The sequence below is a fragment of the Pelecanus crispus genome, chromosome 11 (assembly GCF_030463565.1).
Source record: "Pelecanus crispus isolate bPelCri1 chromosome 11, bPelCri1.pri, whole genome shotgun sequence".
Taxonomy (NCBI): Eukaryota; Metazoa; Chordata; class Aves; order Pelecaniformes; family Pelecanidae; genus Pelecanus; species Pelecanus crispus.
The window spans coordinates 23,432,208-23,452,200 of record NC_134653.1 but is presented as its reverse complement, the minus strand read 5'-3'; the positions used below and the strand labels follow the sequence as shown (position 1 = coordinate 23,452,200).

General features: G+C 47.9%; 1 protein-coding gene across 1 annotated transcript; it reads right to left on the bottom strand.

Moving 5' to 3' along the window:
- Nucleotides 1-1,455: 1,455 nt before the first annotated feature.
- On the bottom strand, nt 1,456-18,781 carry LOC104037376 (acyl-CoA dehydrogenase family member 11). Its single transcript, XM_075719002.1, has 14 exons — nt 18,482-18,781; nt 14,723-14,955; nt 13,982-14,081; nt 12,906-13,023; nt 11,922-12,064; nt 11,670-11,819; nt 11,023-11,117; nt 10,649-10,748; nt 9,071-9,211; nt 8,186-8,278; nt 7,696-7,803; nt 2,199-2,370; nt 1,887-1,953; nt 1,456-1,582 (listed from the first exon to the last, which is right to left on the bottom strand). The coding sequence occupies exons 1-14, from the start codon at nt 18,779-18,781 to the stop codon at nt 1,456-1,458; spliced, it is 1,947 nt and encodes a 648-aa protein (XP_075575117.1).
- Nucleotides 18,782-19,993: the final 1,212 nt, after the last annotated feature.

Here is a 19,993-nt window from a genome sequence, read left to right as displayed (position 1 = left end):
CTGGACAACTTTGTGCTCAGCAAAGTGCTCCTTTCCTCTCATCCCACTCAATAGCCTAGCTGCTGTAGTACTTTGCAGCTATATGTTCCAACTGTCTGTCTTCTATTGTTGTTTTTCTTCTTTTATTAGCAGCTTTTTAATTAAAAACTTTTAGTCATCAGGTAATACCAAGCAGGCAGATTGATGGGCTGAGGGTGAAGAGAAGCATGTAATCGATATTTAGGTGTTTGTTTTGGTGGAGGATTACTGGATTTCAATCTAAAACTTAGGTCAGAATTTATGTCAGTATGAATTGCAGCATCATTAGGACACGCGCATAGGGAATGAATAAGCCTTCTGGAGATCATAAGAGAGTAAAAAAACCTTTCTTAAGAAAAATTAAGAAAATGTAATTTTTTTCTTTAATTTTGGTACCAACTTGTACAGTTTTGATGTAATCTGAGTGAGGTAATTGAAATTACCTCCTCCCCTAAGCTGTTACAGAACAGCTTTGCACAGCAGTATTGATGTTGTTGCTGACCATTTATGGAGCTGCAAATAGCAATTGACTGTATCCCGTGTTTGAAATGCAACAGGTTGAGAATGTTTTTCTTGCCCATCTCAGCCAACTGTGGAGTTAAGTTAACAGCTTTAGCAGGGATAAGGCACCCAACAATTCACGTGAAGGTAAAGCCTCTTCTCCAGGTTAAAGTAAAAGCAAAGCTTTTTTTGAGACAAGGTAGAATGTAGAAGGAAGAATCAAAAGCACGAGCTAGACTAAGCAGTGCCCTGTGACTACCTTGCTTAACAATAGCCTTGGCTAGGAAAATGGAAAGTTTGGGTTACAAAGCCTTTGTTTTACCCAAAGAATTGCCAAGATCAGCTGCTGAGCTGGGGGCTCCTAAGCCCAGCGCAACAGCTCCCGTGGAGGTTGCCTGTACGTACCATCCTCGCAGCCGCGGTGGGCATAAGAGGCTGGCCTGGAAGACAGTCCCATCCCTGGCAGGTGCCAGGGTGGAAGACTGTGTATAGCACTGGAAAGCAAGAAGGTGAACAGGGAAAAATGGTGTTTTTCTGTATTTAATCAGCTTCAAATAATTTTCAGTTTGATTTTGGTTGCTTTTCTTTAAAAAGAACACCAGTTGGCACTTGAAGAGCTGCTGCTTCAAGTCATTATCTGGATTTGATCACTTAGATTTTGCCTAAAACACGGTAAGAATATTTCAGCGTCTCAGACTGAATCTCAGTGGCTGTCTCTGCGTTGGCAAGTAACTCAGTGCAGAAGCAGTGGATTTCAGGCTGGAGCAGGTGGTGCAGTTGGGGGTTACTCCAGAAGTATGTGCTCTGGCCCCTGGTGGAATGTCCCCACCACACCTGTAATTTGCATCTGTCTGAGGATTTGGGGATTTTTTTTTTGGATTGCAACCCACCTTCTGTTTTCCCTGGGGGCTGGACTTCCCAGTTGCCTCTGGCCAGTCACAGCCTGCTGCCGCAGGCAGGGCTGCCCTCGTACACCAGCGCGCTGTCCATGAGCGCTTCCTCAGCCTCGTAGCTGCTGTTCTCTAACTCTGGGGCCACAGGGCACAGCTCCTGGTTGCACCACCTGAACAGAGAATGCAAACAGTTTGTCCGAGACCCGTTACGCAGACAGTGCTGGTTTCAACTTGAGGTCTGCCCAGTTTGGATCCCTCCCATCACTGCTAGAGCGGAGATTCCCCGTGGCAGGGAAAAGCCATGATGTTGACAGCAACCAACCCAGAATGCTGTTTGTCTCCACCTGTGATGATACAAAATTTGGGTCTCACCATGGCAGGGGATCAGATCGCTCAAGAGAGGCAGAGCAAAGCCTGCTGCATTGCACAAGAAATCATATAAAACAGTTAGGGCTAGAGGAGGTTTTTGGTTACCTTTGAGCAGCGGAAATATCTGTGGAGGAAGCATCTGGCCGAGCTGCATGTTCAATTAAAAGAGCTCCTGTGGAAGAGTAGGAGACATCAGTATTCCCAGGCTCCAGCCAAAACAGCAAGGGCTGGTGAAAAGTGGGTGGTGGTGACTTCCCAACAGCGTTTGCCAGGCTGAGCTGCCTCAGTTTGAAAGGTGAGGACAAGTTTTCTTTAAAACTCCACCCTTTACCCAGAAGGTGTGAAACCAGGCCATTCTAGGAATGATTCCTAGCCCTTTCCTGGTCTGAAGTCCATCGTTCCTGTCTTTCCCACTACCTGCATAGATCCTTGCAAGTGTGTAGGAGAAGTCTCTTGCTGCTAGCTCCATGGTCACTGCCCCCTTTGAGCCAGCTGCTTGTGTGAACTGCACAAGACTGCTGATGGCATCCCGCATTTGCTTCACGGCAGGTTCCAGTTTCACAGTGCTCGAAGCCAGCTCCAGTTTTTTCTGCAAAGAAAACAATCACAGGAAAAATTACAGTATATTTACCTTCTGCAAGGAAACGGGGCTGGTGAAATCCTGAGCACACGCAGCAGCTACTAACAAAAGCTTAAATCAAGGTGCCTGTAACTCGCACTGCCATAGGTGGAGCGGCCAGAGCACCACATGGCAGCAGGAAAGGGGACGGTGCCAAAAGGAAACTTGCAGCCTTGCCTTGAGGATGGAGAATTCCTGTCAGCCAAACCCAGCATGTTGCTGTTTCCTTGCTGGCTTTCCAGCTGCATGTGGGGACCAGTCACATCCCCAATTCTCTCTAATTGCATACCTGTATCGGGTTCTAATTCTCCCGGTTCTGTATTTTTTCTTCCACAAAGATGCAAGAGCTGTGCCCAGGCAGGAAAACTCAGATTTAAAGGAGCTTTCCTCTGCAAGTTTTGTCAGTGGGAAAGGCCCGAGGCCCAGAGCGGCTCCCTTCTGATGGATGTCAGACATTTAACTGTGCCTAAAAGCACGACCTAAATGCTGCCTCTGGTTGAGCTAAGCTGCTGTTTCTCCAGTGTCCCAAACCTCTTGTGAAAGCACACGCAATAGTTTGCTGAGAGAGTCTAAAACAGTTGCTCTTTTGACAGGGCATGCCCATGGCTGCCTGGATGCAACGGCCAGAAGCTAGCCTTTCATCTGCATTTCCCATGTTATCTCCTCTTACAAGGGATCAAGTGAGAAGAGCATGCCTTCTGCATGGAGCTGCCAGGCTGGGGTGACAGCTTGGTCCCTCTGAAGTCACACACGCAGAGAAGCAGCCAGCTCTCACCCACGCGGCCGTCAGCGACCTCAGACCCTGCATCCCCTGCTGCAGCACTTGCAGCTGGGCTCTGCTGCAGCAAAGTAGTAGGCATGGTGGTAGTAGCATGCTTAGTAGGCACGGTGGTGTTGGTTTGATGGTTGGACTAGATCATCTTCGAGGTCTTTTCCAACCTTAATTATTCTATTCTATTCTAAAGTAGGCCACGACCTTTTGGCTGCCCCCGGCACCTGCCCGCGCTGCCTGCGTTCAGGGCTGGCCCTGCTTTCATCGCTGGGCTCAGCCCAGGAGCCTCGTGTGCTGCGATAACATCTTTACAAGATTCAAACCTGTCTCTGCAGCAGAACTAAAGGATTACCTTAGACAGAATTGCAAAAAAGGAACTGTTACATATTTAAGTAGCATAGCAGGTGGTAGGAGGTGCTTTTTGCTAATTAGTCTCATTTGTGGGTTATTTATGAAGATAAAGCCTGTAAGTATCTGCTGCACAGAACTAATTCTTTATGTTTTTGAGGCTTTCAGTGCTTCAGTGATCACGCATTCCTTCTTGCTAGTATGTGAAAATACAGCTTATTTGCACAGTAGGACTCCAGACTGCACAAACTGAACCCAGTTTTGTTTTCTGCAGTACATCTGTGCATGACACCGTCTGCCTAACCATTGCCCTGTATTTGCTGACTGTTAATACAAGAAAAACACAATCCTCAATGGATGCTATTCTGTGCTCTAGGCAAAGCAGTACATAAATACTCACAGCATATGCTGTACAAATACAAAAACATCATCATTAAAGTGGTTAAGTCTAGTGCCAAGATAAAGTCCAAAGAACCCTCCAAGCCCACAGAATGCTAATAAGATGTTTTAAAAGCAGCTTGGAGCTTGTTGCTAACAAGGATCAAAGACCCCAAAGGCATAAACATATTCCCAGCAGCTTGGGTGGAAGCCAGCATCACACAGGCCGAGCACAGAGATGACATATGCGCTTCTGTCAGCACCCTTGTGCTAATGGCTGGGGTACAAACAGCTACATCCTACGCTGCCTTACTTTTTAAGGTTTAAAGACCTGGGCAGTACGGATTAGGAATATAAAAGCATCATTTTAACCTTAGGGGAAAAAAAAAAGACATTGTATTCTCCTTGCTCTGCAATAATTTACACTTTTTTTTTTTTTTTTTTAGATTGCACTCATTCTTTTCCTAACCAAAAGCACTGAATCTTCTGAAAGATCAAGCTGGGTTTTTCCACATCCTCCCCTGCATTTGAGAGCAAGAGGCTGGAGAGCTGCTTCAGGGACGATGCTGGAGGCAGAAGCAGCTCTTGCTTTCTCTCGTGCATGTTGATCTGCTCCAGTTCCTGTAGGGTGTAGCTGAGGGAAGGCACACGCACATGGCATCACTGCGCCAGTTGTATGGTTCTTTTCTGACTGAAATCATCAGAGAGCAAAAGAGCTTGAGATGCAATATTTCCGATTCCTTCATTTTTTACTGAGGAATTTTAAGGTGCCACTCATTTGTTTGCTCTTGCTAGCTACCAAGCAAGATTGTCAGAATGTTTTTTACTTAAAAGATTAATCATGAGTATTTAAAAATACAGCAACAGGAAGAACATCCAAAACAGGGCTAGAAGCACAAGTCTCATATTAATGCTTCAAGCAAATATGTAGTCTCACTTCAATAACCTAGATTTATTTCCTGCTGTGTTAAAATTGTGGTTATGGTCTGAAAAGGACCTGAAAACACTATCACATGTCTTAGACTGTATGTCCTATTTACAGCTAGAGTTTCAGCCCTACACAATCATTCTTGATGTATAGGAGAGTTGATTCTGAGCTCTGCAAGATGCTTGCAGGACTGGCAGTCAGAAACACAACGGTACTGTGATGAGACCAAATTTAACCTAAACTGACTAAAATGCAATAATCGAATAATTCCCTGGTGCTATTTTAGAGTCACTTTTCAGACTGTAATTGAATTCAAAAGTAGACCCAATGCTCTGGCTCAAAATTCCAGCTAATAAATTTTTAGTATAACTTGAAATGACCGCCCCCGTGCAGTATCCACCTGAAACTCCCACCACGGCTGAGCTGGAATCCAGGACTGTCTCTCACACTTGCTCTTCTCACCAGGTGTTCTCCTGAGACTTTGCAGACTAATTACCTCTGGACAGGGTGGTTTGTAACAAACTTGCCTGTGTATCAAGAACCCTAAAAATTCAGCTTCTCCTAATCATATTGTGCAAGGATGAGGAAGTTCTCTGTACTTCCCTTTTCCTGAGGATAATTACGACATTGGGTTCCTGCTCCTAAATCACACCACCATCAGCATTAGGTATCCCACCATCAGTAGAGGCAACTGACACAAGATAAAAGCAAAAATAGGTAGCAGCAGGGTCAGGGGGAAGTTATCCTGAGATATGACCTTCAGAGAACAAAAAGTGCTATGCTGTACTAACGAAGTACTAATGCTGCTTTCTCCAAAGCAGCCTGTCATTGGGCACAAATCCTGCAAACTGAGACCTTGATGGACAAACATAAAATCAATTGTACTAGTTTTGTGAGCATCAATAAAAAGGAAATGGATTGGAGCAGTAAAAATCCCTTTATGAAGGGCTAAATCATTTCCTCACTAGATGGGAATGGGAAGGATGTTTCAAAATGAGCCAGACTCCCAGAGACCAAAAGAATTTGGACACCTGGAGCTCAAAAGGAGGTTGTTTATCACCCGTGAGTGAAACCCTGATTCTGGTGTAGAAACTCAGCAGGTTCCTGCCTGATGCTGCAGAGGCACTCTGCAGAAGTACCTCTCAGTCTGCCTTTCCAGTGCCCAGCTGCTGAAGGCATAAGGGAAAAGCCTTCTGACTTGTCCAGGTTGAATTTGCCAAGTATGATCAATTAGATCCAGAATCAGTGCATCAACACTGCTCTCCCAGCTCAGCCCTTTCCAGCCACTCCATTGCCATGCTCCATGGATGCGGAGGCAGCCTCAGCGTGACATGAACAGTAAATGCAACGGCACTTAGCAGAATTTGGAGACCTTTAAACTCAGTGCTCACTTGTTCACCCTCCGGTCTCATATACAGCGTGATTTGTGGGAGTGCAAGAGCAATGATGAGCTTGTTAATTAATAAATCTCAATACTTGGTGTTACTGCTGTGCAGGTACCTGCTCTGAATCACATTGCTGTGTTCTTTAATGCTTCTCTGATTATGCAGTTGTTAAGAAGCTGGAGGGGCCCTCTCAGCTACACCAGTGAGGTGCTCTGAGGACTGCAGTACGGCACCTTTGTGGGATATTCGTTTAAATTAGTCTAAGTGTAAGCCTGTGGAGGCCAGCTTCTTTCCAAGTTATTTTTAGAGCCTACCACCTGCTCCTTTCCTTCTCCACTCGATTACCTTCAGTGTCAGACTAAGCTGCTTTTAATCAACAGCTGGACCCACTGGCTTTTTAATTAGCAGGTGTGCAGATTTGGGTTTCTTGTTTGGTAGTCAAATTGTTTGAGGTATTTTTCCTTTATCAAAAGTTTTCTGAGAGGATGGTAGGAAGACACTCATCTCTGGAGGTCAGAGAGGTGCTCTGTACAGAATACAGCCAAGTTGGGGGTTTGAAATGTAACAGAAGTTGCCAACTGCGGCCACTGGTGAGAAGGAGACAGGCTCTTGCTCATGTGTTTTTGAAAGACCTATCCAGTTGTCAATGTTGCAGGGAGTGCAGTGACCCAGACCCTTCCCTTCTCATGGGGTCAGGATGAGAAAGTGAAAGCTACGCATAGTCAAATCCAGCACTCCAGATGCCAGGATTCCCTCACTGTATCTGGGCTAATGTAATCTGGATTGTTCTATCTGGATTAATAGTCTAATCTCTGAGACGATACCCTCTGCTATGCTGATCAAGCCTTTCAGGCTGGTTCCTGTCTCCCTTTATGGGACATATCAAGTCAGCTGATGCTCATTTACCTTCATGAAATTCTGAGCTGCTTTGAACTCTCCGTGACTGCCTGTCATCTGAGCACCTTTAAAAGAACAGCCTGTAGGTAAAGCCAGAGAACTGTAAATCTAAAGAGGCAGCAATGGAATTCCTTTGGCTCTTTCCATCTTTTCAGTGGGAATAAAAATAGGAAGTCATAATGCAGTAAGTAGCCCTAGTGAAGGTTTAATATTCAGCAGTCTTGTGGTGTTTTTCTAGTTAAGAAACAAAACTGCAAAATTATTTTGGATTCAGGAAGGTGACTCTCTCACATTAAAAATATACTTATATTGGTACCTGTCATTCTCACAATGCAAAACTCTTCACTGCTGAGATGAAAGTACCTGCATTTTTTTGCAGCACACAAGGATCCCAAAATGAGCACTGCCTGCATTCTGCTTTTGTAAGTGCTATTTAAAGAGCAGAATTGTAAGACACCTTCTGAATACTTGTCTAAAGTTTTCAGTTTGGTCATACTCCCTACCAGTCTCAGCTAGGACCATAAACACCAAATAAGACTACCAGGGTGGGAAAATCGGGCTGACCAGTGCTTTTGATGTGGGCTCACCTGCACTGTGGAGAAGAACACAGCCATCACCTGTCCTTGACTCTTGGTGAGGGATCGCAGGACATCAAGTGACAGGATATTTGTTGTTCCCTCCCATATGGACAACACCTGTGGGGTAGAAAAGACTGTGGAAGAGCATGAAGGAGCCTTCTGGAGCAACTGAAATAAAGGGAGGAAACAAAGACATGGCGCAGAGCTAAGGGATATCAAGGAAATCTCCAGAGATGTCTTGCCTCACCACAAGTGGAAAGGAGCAGTGGTGATGAGAGCTAGGAAACAACCCCAGCACCAGGAACAAATCACGTCCCCTTCCCTGGTGATGACTGGGCTCAGAAGGAAGGCAACTAGGAAAGAGCTGCAATGCCTGGAGTGGGTCTGGGGAGGACCGTGTTTTCCCTTGAGCATATCTTTGGCAGGCAACCATGGAGTACTGTGCAGGGGACTAGGTGACACATAGGAGCTGCTTCTGTTTATCCTGCTGCTTTCTTACCAGAGTATCGCGGACTATGACTGGCAAGCCTGTATCCTCCATGTAACCTTGTCCTCCAAAACTCTCCATTGCCTCAACAACAACAGCAGAAGCCTGCAAAATGCAGAGAGCTGACATGATCCACTTTGCACAAGGGGAAAGAGCGGCCAGAAACCTGTAACATCATACAGCGGTTCCTGCTGGGATGGGACTGACTGGATCCCACTGATTTGCTGAGGCAGGTTGCTCATTATATGTAGGAGGAGCAGCCTGGGGAATGAAGACTGAGTGACACCGAGAGAGGACCTGCAGGAGCAGTCAGACCTTGGGAGAAGATCCAGGGGTAGTCTGTCTCAATACAGTCCTCTCTAGGTAAGGATAAACCTGTGGTTTGCTTGCTATATGGGAGTACATGTCTCCAGTCCAGCAGAGTCTTTACCTTCTACTTGCGTATGGTGTGTAAGCTTCTGCATATTTAAGCTGAGGGCAATTAGAAGAGGGACAGACCCCCAAGTTAAGGATAATGCTAAGCTATTAACACCTTCTCTTCTATTTATTCATAACTAGGGGAAAGAGATTCCCCATTGCTCAGTGCCCCATCTTGGTCTCGGGGCAGCCTCAGCAGCATTCCTCTGGCATGTGGAGTACTTCACAGACAGTGCTGGCTCTGTCTGTTCTGATCAGATGGCTGACCTGTGTGTGGCCTTGAGAGCAAAGGGACAAGTCTCCTACCCACAAAGTCCAGCCTCAGTGCAGAGCAACAATTGCTGCTAGAGGTCACTGCTGGAATCCCCTGCTATCGCTGCCCTTCACGTTGGCCATGTTAATCACTCCTCTTTCCAGCTCTGTGGTTGCTAATGTGCCACGCAGCCCCACTCTGGGCTACTTAAACTGGTTGTTCCATACCTGCTTTCCAGTGTACAGTTTGGCAACTGGTATCAGCAGTCTCAAGAGAAGCTGGTCTTGCTCACTTGCCATGTTGGTTTCTACAAGTCCAAGCAGACGAACGATTTCCATAAGCAGAAGAAACGCCCCTCGTGTCTGCACCTGCAAGCAGAGAAGCGGGAAGCTTCACTGGCAAGGATCTTTGACTCAGGCTGATTCCAGCCTGGTCTGCTGAGGTGCCTTGAGACCATCTCGAAGGGATGCGCAATACTCAAGACCTGGACAAAATGCCACCCCTGCCTGTACAGACCCACAGCTTCAGAGACAAAGACCACTGACCAGTCAAGGCACAAAGCATGAAATATTAAAGGTAGTCTGGAGCTGCCGCTCTTGGACACTGCAATCTAGTATGAGGAAGGGGCAATGCCATTTTATCAGGCCTATTCAGAGCCTTATCAAAGCTTCTACCAGCCATCCGGGTCACAAATCCACATCCTTTCCAAGGGTAAAGGACACGAGACTAAACATCTGATGGTCAACCTCTGAGCACCAGGATCTGCAAGGTCTTTGACAGATTTCTTGCTAAGCAACTAACTTCCCTGGCTCAGAGGTGGCTTCAGAGGTGGAGTTCTGGCCAAAGGCTAAGAGATGCTGGAGCTTTAAGTTATGTTTGACAGAGCTGACCACTTTCCCTCTCTCCCACCTTGCAAGAGGATTTTTAAATACTGTTTTAAAAATTTGCATGAACCTACTGCAGCCAAGGGCAAGCATTGGTGTTACACCACTTAAGAAAATCAGTGCCTGGATGGGTGAGAGGAGAACTGTGTGCCTTCTTTTTGAAGTTTTACTAGGGGTGGAAAGCCACCTGTGTCCTGTGGATTTAGTGAGCTGCTACAGCTCAGCGTTGTGGCAAAGCTGTGAGACATTCTGCAGTGAGCAAAGGCGCACACATGAAATTCCTCCCAGAGCCAGAGTGCCAATTCATGCTGCTCTCTCTTCCATTATCTGTATATTGCCTTAGATGACATTCACATCTAGAGGCTGTACTCAAGCTCGGTGTCTTGTGGTGGTGAGCACTGTGCAGGTACACAGTGAAGACACGCTTGTCTTGGAAGCTAAAGTGCATGGTGACTCCTCAGGAATTCTTCAAGCCTGCTAGGAACAGTGAGAACAGCCCATCTCCTGGTGCATGAACTATCAGGGAAGTTGGATGCGTCTGTATCAGTCTTGGACAAGAGTCTGTTAACCGCTGTTTAGGAGACTGGTGTCATGCTTGGACTCTGATGCTAATGACCAACTTCAGACGTCATGGCATATCACAGTAGGTGCATGCATGAACTTTGGCACTCCTCTCAGAATAGCTCCCAGGTTAACTGTTGTTTAGGACAACCTGAAGTCCAGCAGAGAAGCTAGGCCTATTGTCAGATCAAATCCCACTAGAATACGGCAATTCCCCTGCTGCATACATCTCACTGTAGCAGGAACAGCCTTCTACATCTGACTTGCACACAGAGGCAGGCTGGCTGTGCTCATTAGCAGCTGAGGATCCCTGCCCTCTTTCCTCGCCAACAGGTTCAGCTCGGCTCCCAAAAGCCTTACCTCCATCCGGGCTATCGTCTGCATGTGCAGGGGATGGTCCTTGAGAAGCTTCCCAAAGGCAACCCGCCTATGGGCGTACTCCCTGCTCAGACTGATCATTCTAGAGAGAATACAGCCAGGGAAAGCAGTTAGACCAGCAATCTTCCACTTCTGAGCTTTCCCTTCCAGCCACCCCCACTGGAAGAACCCTGCTCAGCTGCAGCACACCAGCCTAGGTCACCAACACACATGGCAGCCTTCTCCAGCAGTGCTGGCTTCCAGACCTGTGCCTGCAAACGCATTAGATATCACTCGGCTGCAATGCTGAGCATTGCAAAGTCCCCTTGTCCTGATAAGCTGCTCCTTCAGCTCTGGGGGATCCATGCTGCCTTCACCTTCTCATGGAAGCTACTGCAGCAATGACATTGTGGATCCGAGTTATGTTCAGCATGTTGGAGATGGAGGCCACTCCACGACCCTCTGCAGAGATCTGAAAGCATCAAGGAACAAAGGCTGATGTAAGCTTTTTGCACAGCCTTGAAAGCTGATGCGTATCTAAGTGAAATTTATGTCAACAAGCAGATAGATACAGGCTGTCCACTCCATCTCTGTCTGTCCTCAGGCGCCACAAAGATCTGCTTGCTTTAAAATATGGCTGTCTCATTTTAGCCAAGTCTGTGGCATGAGCAGAGAGGTGGTTTTGGAGACCATGTCAGCATGATCAGTTCTGGTCCCTGCTGCTTGTTCCTACCTGCATGCTACACAGAACTGTCCCTCAGCTGGGCCAATGCGACTGGATTAGGGAAACGACAAGCTTAAAATTACTTTCTTTTTTTTTTTTCTTCCCTCCTGTCTTTTCCTGAGCTCTTATCAGCTCTGTCCCACACACAGCCGTGTTGATGAAGGGTTCTGCGGAGTGAACAGCCAGCCACAAACGTGGAAGAGAAGAACTTTTTCAGTTGGTATCACTGGCAAAACCCCCACGAGTGGTCTGCCATGCCAAGTCAGCCCAGTCCCAAGAGGAAGGCGAAACTTTACATACCAGCTCTGCTTTAGCTCCATCTAGCCATAGCTCTGCTGTTGCCATCTGCCGCGTGCCCAACTTGTCTTTCAGCCTTTGCACTTGGATGCTGTTCAGCTTCCCATCCTCATCTCGAACCTTCAGGAAGAACAGGGACAAGCCGCTGGAACCCTAGGGCCATTAAAAAGGCATGCAAAGAGGATTTAATTACAATAAAACAAGGACGTAAAAGAAGGCCCCTGCTCCTTCACCGGGTTCCACCATCAAACAGACCTCTTTTACTTGTCCTTCAGCATCCACTACCCTGGCCAAGGTTAATGTCACATCAGAATCAGCAGCTGATGTAAACCATTTAAAACCATAGAGACGATATGTACCATCTGGCTGCTTTCTGGCCACCGTCTTGGTGCCGTTAGCTGCAAGAAAGGAAAAGATCATCTTGGCTTTATGGGAACTTCTGTATCAATCAATGCTGATTTTCGGTTTAAGCAGCAGCTCTTTGAAGTCACATCTTGCTATCAAGATGGAATATGGATTAGCTGCTAATCTCTTTCATTGACCCTGGATAAGAAATGCAGCCAGAGTGAAGTACTAGAAAGGAAATATGCTCTGTTTAACTGCGAGCCTCTCCAGCAACTGCTCCAGACTATCAGCTGGTAACGGCAGTGCTTTGTGGTATATAATCCAACACCTCCATTTCTGTAGGACCTACCAGACCCAAGAACAACAAAGGGTGCTATGGAATCCGGAGTCCTGCAATGATGCACAGCTTTCACTCCACAGCTGACCCTTTCACTTCTTCCACCAGGAAAACAACTGCAGCTTCATCAGATGCAGGTGACTCCTCTTCCACATTTCTGTCTCCACAGCAGAGTTCTGAGGTTTCCTGGCCCATCATGCTTTTACTAACATTAGCCAAGGAATAAAAGTTGAAGGCCAAGAATGCTTTCTCAGTCCCAGCTGGGATGGTTCTGGCTGTCTTGCTCAAGGTTTAGATTATAGAGCTAGACATCAGTGTGTTAACTGTGCAAGGAACACAGCTCTGTACCTGCGTGTGCGTACTGCACGTATCAGTGGACAGAAGTTGGGTCTTTTGCTGGTTAAAAAGCAGAGCTCTGCAGAGGATTTGGATGACTTCTGCTGAAGTTTCCTAAACCAGCTACCCGGTTTTGGAAGCAACCCACACCCTTCATTTTCTCAGTTCTCGCTAACACATCTAGCTGCTGCTGCAGTTGCTTCCCACCTCAGAACACATACCAACATCAGAGCCTCCCCTGCGCTCTGTCATCCACTGGCCAGAGGTCCAGAACATTTTGGGGTCACGGGATGTCAGATGGTCAAAAGCATTTTTCAGAGATCCAGGAATACCTAGTGACTGTTTTGGGGGAGGAAAAAGAAACTAAGACGATCATAACACAGTAGATTAGACAGTTGCCTTAACTAACACAGGTGTGTCCTAGGCTCAGAATGGACGGTCTGCAAGCAGGCAAGTGGGGCACTGAGTGTCCTGCACTGCAGTACATCTGCATGTACTACTGAGAGTCTGTGAAACTGTCCAGCTACACGGCTGCTGGAGCACTGTGCAGACAGAAGGTGCAGACGTGTGTCAAGAAGGGTGTCAAGAAGATGTGTGTCAAGACGTGTGTCAAGAAGAATGCTGAGCATCCCTACCCCCCTCAGATTTCTGCACTGCTAGACATCTGGACAGATAGCTTTCAAAACAGCACGTGTCAGGGTATCAGCATATATTCATATACGCTGGATGTCACCAGCACCCAAAGAGCTGCAGGAAAGAGGTAACTGCCTTATGCTTTTTTTCTTTTTATTGAATTAAAATGCCCAGGGCTAGCTACTTAAGGGATAGCTTTTCTCTGCATCCTACATTGCCACTGTCATAGTGCAAAGGGTGTTGCTAAGATGCAGAGCCAAATCTTCAGATTGGGAAAGTCCTGCTAACTTGGTTAATTTACATCAGGTATGGATCTGGTCAAATACATTTAACTGCCACTCCACACAAGGAACAGGAAAACAAACTATCTCATAGGAAAAACATATGGGACACCTTTCCAACTACCTGCAGTGCCCCGGGTTTCATGTGCAGCAAAGGCCTTAATGTACATAGTGTTTTAAGTAAACATAAAAGCCTGGGCACAAAGGCTTTCTAACTAAAGGAGGAAGGCAGTGGGAGACAGAGCTGAGTCACAGAGCAAGGAAGGGCCATGCCCAGAGCCAGATGGCAGATCAGCTCTCCTGTGTCCTTGGCCAGTGCTCCAGTCTCTAACCAGTGCTGCCAGTACATGGGCTGTGCTCTCAGAGACCAGCTGAGCTCATACCTCAATGACTTTGGCTGCCCCATCAGTCATGGCCAGTGGACAGCTGAAACCCCCAGAGAAGCTTGAAAATAAGTACAGTTTGACAGCCTGATGCAGACGGCTAGGAAAGAAAGAGAGTGAAAACACACAGGTTATGCAGCAGTTCAGCAGCAGGAGGATAAAACATCTTGACTAGGAAGAGAGGAACAAAATACAGCCCAAACAGGTGAGAATCAGACCACTCATTTCTGAGAGGGCAAAAGCTGTTTCAGCCAGGAAGAGAGAAGAGGAGCAGCAGAGTTTCTTAGTCCCAGAGGGACTGCCAGTATAAGGCTGGGTGGAAGGCATTGCTTGCCAGCTGGTGCACATTAAGTGCACTTTTTCAAAATAAGAAATGTGGGTCTATCTCCAGAGGCTGCAATACAATGAAACTGCAAGTAAAATCCCAGACCTTCAGCTGTGTTACAACTAACACACGTAAAGCTGGAGCAGTGCAGGGAACTGCCAGGCCCCAGAACCAGGAAGGTGACATAAAAGAATATTATGATCAGCTGTAGGCCATTAGTTATGGCTTATCATTGCTGATGTGGAACATTACAGCAGACAGACACTGCTGTTCAGTACAGCAGTAAGTGTGCTTTTGTCCATGCATCATCTGTTACCCATTATACAACAAGAAGTTAAGTCCTACAAGATGTTCAAAAAACCTCTGCTAAGAATAACCAGCAAGGCACCAACTCACTCCCATTCTCCCCCAGTTACCTCCAGTTGGAGTATCTTCTCTCATAGGCCTCAGCAATCAGCCCCTCTTCTGCTGCAATCTCTTTCATCCTCCTCCAGGCCGAGCAGGTGATGATGTGATCCACCCGCTGCCCCCAGGCATCATACTGCCGAAACACAGGGGGGTTTAACTCGCATTCCCATCCTAGAAGTTTGATCTTGGTTAGCAGACGGTTTCCAAATCTCTCCAGGTCCTGATTCACCTCCTCCAGTACCTATGAAGCAACAGGAAGAGCCCTTCAGCACGCCCCTGGAAGGCAAGGAGCCTTGGTCCTAGCTAGAAGGGCAGAGGACTGACCATACTGTCCTGCAGCGCTAGCGGTCTCTTGCCACTTGGCCCTTCCATGCATTCTGTAATGCAGCAGGACAGCTTGTCTCTTAGCGTCTGCTGGCACAGCTGAGCTCAGCTGTCACTTTTTTTTTTATTCCCCCAAAATAATTTTTTCAAGTTACTTTTGGCAGCATCTCTGGATTTTACAAGAGACAGAATAGCTTTTGTATCAGGGCTGAGAATGACACAGATGCACATGAGCAGGGGGGTTGGACGAGATGATCTCCAGAGGTCCTTCCAGTCTCAGCCTCTCTGTGATTTACTGCTGGAGAAGAATGCCAGGGGAAGAGCTGCCAAAACCAGAAAGCCTTCATCTGTATAGGAGAACTTCCACTGGGCTCAGTAGTTACCTGCCTATCAGATTAGAAAAGGAGGGATGGAGCAATCATTTGAGCTTCAGCCTGGCACTCAGGGTGTCTAGATTCAAATTTCCACCCTGCATCCAGCTTTCTGAATGGCCCTGGATAAGGATTCATGTGCCCTCGTTTCAGCCAGGCTTGGCTGACTTGGACGGAATAGTCTGTCCATAGTTAATGGAGGGAAACCGGCACCCACAGAGGAGTGATTCGTTCCAACCCTCTTAGATACCTATTTTAAGGTGATGGGAATTGCCTTCTGCAAGTGCTCTTCACTGTCTGTGGCCAAAGCCTAGTGAAGTTGTCTAGACTTAAATAACCTGACTTACAGATGATTAAAATTAGGCCAGGTGGACCCAACCTCTAGCACTGTTGGACCCTTGTTAGCATAAATACATCCAACACTGTAATGAGGGTCACAGAAGCACCTGATCTTTCATCAGAGGAATATTTTTTGCTGTTCTCTACCCCCTCAAGAGATGCTAATTTCCTTCTCAATATAACAGTTGTGCAGATGAATACCATAGTTGCTGTACCCAAAATGGTGCAACTATAAAACACGTTAATTTGCTGTTGATGAAACACAAACAGTGCTTCTTCCTTTCCCTGCTTCCCCCTGTATTGACTTTTCATTAAACTACATCCCACATGATGGATTCTTTCATCACTCTGCTATTCAGTGTGTGTAATGAGGATCCAACACACACTGTCCAGTTACTCTCGAAGTCTCCATCCTCAGACCAGCCAGTTTTCCTTCAGGCGAACGGTGAAATACTTAGCATTAAAAATCACAAAACAAGTCAAAACCATGTATGAGAGCCTTGTCAACTGGTACAGCTCACGCTGCACTCCCGTTTGCTGGTGGTAGAGCTCAGCTGGGATGGGTGTATGCCGCCAGTGCTTATCATATCTTGACAACAATCGGAAGGTTGTTTTAGAGGCATAACCTAAGAATCCATGCTTCATGGACTTTACTGATTCCTGAAGCACAAGAACCTTTGAGCTGTTTACCTGGTAGGTTTTTTTGTGGGCAGAAAAATATGAGTCTACCAAATAGGTCTCTTGGTCAGCATACTACACTACACACTACTAAACCTACAACAGTCCCTTCACCTCATCAACATTTTCTAAAAAAAATCCAAACCTGACTGCCTAGCTGTGAGCTCATGCCCTGACCACACTTAGCCTTACAAACCACCGTGTTGCCCAAGTGAACGTGTTTATTTCCAAGGTAAAAGAACAAACTCAGAGCTCCTACATTTGTGACTGCTGAATGTAACACACAGCAGCCTGGGCATACCAGAAAAACAGACACCAGGATATGGAGGGGTCATCTGTAAACCAGCAGGGTCAGGGCTGAAGCTGCTACCTAGCAGCATCTGCTGGGTGGTCTCATTCACCCTAACCTGTCCTCTGATGTCCCAGGGATTAATATACTGGAAATGTGCAAATTACTGCACATTATGAGTGCAAACAGATGCTCCTTTATATTAAAGGACATATTTTCAGGGGGATCAAAGACCAACAGATACCTCTCCCCAATGGAGCCCAGAAAAAGCAGGTGCTTTCTTCTGTGTTCTCCAGAAACCAGCTTCAAAGAAAGAAAGAAATCTGTTGCTCCATTCCAGGAAAATTTCTGTGTTCACCACTGAACACAGGTGAATAGTACAACAGGAATCAGCCTCCAGCGTCGTGTCTGCTTCAGTGGGACACACAAAGCATCCTCTGTTGCTGCTCTCCTGGAGAGGAAGGTGTTCATATGGAGAGCCAGCTCTCAGGCTGCAGGCAGGCAGGTGCTGCATGAAGCAGACAGCAGTGACCGGGCTCTCCCTTTCAGCGATGAGGCAACACTGCCCCACTGGGACCAAGCACAGAAACTAAGGGAGATGCTGCTGATTCTCTAGTAGATTTTGCAGCTGCTTTTGTCTCTTTGGGGACGGAGTGGAGAGCAGCTCTCAGCCTTGGTGAAAGACAGCACTGATCCTTTTATTCTTTGGGAGGTCTGAATCATGCTTCTTCCAAAGGTGCAGATTAGGAGCAAGATTTTCATGGTTGCCCAAAGGCACCCTCCTTTCCCCTGTCTTCTCTTCTGGCAAGAAGGCCACAGTGGTGCTTAGGGAGGCCTCGTTCCTGTCTTTCGGGATGGCTGTGACAAAAGCAAGCTCCCAACGCTGCCACCACACTCTTACTACCCCATGTCTGCAAGGCCTTGCAGACCTGGAGAGCAAGCAGCGGCAGGAAGAGAGCCACTGAAAGCCAGGTTCTGCCCCTCTACTCAGCCACTACCAGTGGCTTTACAGGTCATTGTATTGCCTCTGCTGGAATAAATCATGGAGAGAGGTCACACTCTGCTCCATGAGACCTGGTCCTTGAAAAGTGGGAAACAGTTGTGGTCCTTGGGGTGACAGCAGAGGACAGCCAGTGAGATGAGCCGCCTCCTCCCAGGGGTTCCTGTAGGACTGGACCTCACAGAACCGAGACACACAGCTCAGGGTCTTACCCCACCTCTCTGCACCCCTGCAATCTGTACAGAGCCTTCCCTGTCTGAAAATCAACCCAGAAAAGCCAACGACCCGTGCTGAGAACAAGCAAACCTCAACAGGCCTTTGCATCCTCTCGAGTGCTGCAAACCGCCCTGTTCCTTCAGAAAGGAATTTCCTTAAAAGCTGCCCTTCCCCAGGGGGAGAGAGGTGGACTTGCACAGCAGAGTTTGGAAGCACCTTAGTTTTTTCCCTTTCTCTGAAATTTCATTCTCTGGATGACCAGACGAACAAACACCCGCACTGATGATCCCAAAACAACCTCTTGTTGCAACACCCAGACCAGTCACCAGAGTCTACTAAGCCACTTACTATTTCTGTTTATGTCCTGGCAGTATTTTTCACCCCTGCACTTATTGAAAGAAAGCAAGTTTTAAAGAATGCTGATAAATTCCCCCCAGTTAAACGCTTAAAGGCACAAAAGTGCTCAAGGAAGTGTTCAATTCAGTCTTAAACAGTGACCTGGCCAGAATTGTAGTGTGTACACACAGAAACACGAACATGCATGCCAGACCTTGGGAGGAAGGTGTGTTTTCAAGTAACTCCGAAGCAAAGCATCTTCCAAATACTGGTTCCCAGTCTGGGGCTGCTCTTGGAAGAGCGTCTCGGCTTCTCTCCTTGCAAGGGGCATTTCCAGATCTTTTAATACATGTTTCTCCTGCATGCCAGCCTGCTGCCCCTGCCCCGTGGTCGTGTTGATTCCTTTATGGCTCGGCGGTTGGCACCTCTCCCAGACACGAGGCAGAAAGCGACCCGACTGCCATGGCTTGCAGGTAGCACTGGATCTCCACCAAGGCAGGCGACAGGTAAACATGATCCTGCAACGCCCTCAGCGTGTCACGCCAATGGCGCTCACCTCCAGACCCTGCCTCAGTTGACAGCAGCACAAATCCTGTTTTGTTTTAATGTTGTGAAGTTATTCTCGAAAAGTCAAGTGTCTTCTCTCCGCCCTCGGGGAGGAGCTTTCCAGCAGCTGTTGACAACTGAACTAGGGAAAAGGGCTTTGGAAAGAGATCAGAAAACAGCCTGGAAAAACACGAGTACTTGGAAAACACTGTGTCCTCCCCTACCAGCTGGGCAAACCATCATAACCAGCTGGACCGACATTTCCAGACCTGGGGGAACTGGGGGAGGGTGTTCCCACCACCATCCCCCTGAATTGCTTGGGATGATAACGGGGTAGAGATGAGAAGAAAAAAATACATTTCCTCATCTGAACGATAACAAAATGCCTGGAAATGGGAAGAAGTGGTTTAGGCAGGTTATTCTGTAAATAAGGTACTGGTGAAATAGGGAGTTCATCCTCCTTGCCTGGGTTGTGATGCTAGCTGCAAAATAATCTGCTGCTTAGAAGTCCCTGATGCCTTTGAGTTGGGATGGTATTAAAAGCCTCCCTTTCCCTAGGGAAGTACCAGAATATTCTAAGAACACGTCTTCTGGCTTTGAGTCACTTAAAACCTGCATGTAATTTGGGACGATACGCTGGTAATAAAACCAGTATTTTACTTTAAAGGGATTTTAAACAGGTGTGACGCCCCCCCCCCCCCCGCCATGGCCGTGCCGCTATTTCTTCCCCGCGGTCCCCCTGTCCTGCCCGAACTGGCGAGGCGCGGCACTGGGCCGCCGGGCAGGGCCTGGGCAAGGCCGCGGAAACGTCCCCCCGAGGCCGGGCCCGGCTGCCCTCGCCCCAGCCCCGCCGAACAGCCGCAGCCCCGCTCGGCGCTGCCGGGAGGCGGCTGCCGCCGCCGCAGGTTTTTAGGCGGCAGAGGCGGCCCCCGCCGGGCGCTCCCCCCGCGCCGGGCCCGCCACAGCGGAGGCCTCGGGCCGGGCCCCCGGCCTGCAGCGACGGCGCCCGGGGGGCCGCCCCCGCCCTCCGCCCGCCCCCAGCGCCGCGCAGCCCCCGGGAGCCCGCGGCACCGCGCCGAGGCGAGGCGAGGCAGCCGGGGGAGCCCGCGGGGCCGCTGCTAGCGGCGCAGGTACCGGTACCGCCCGACCCGACCCGACCCGGGGGAGGAGGCGGAGGCGG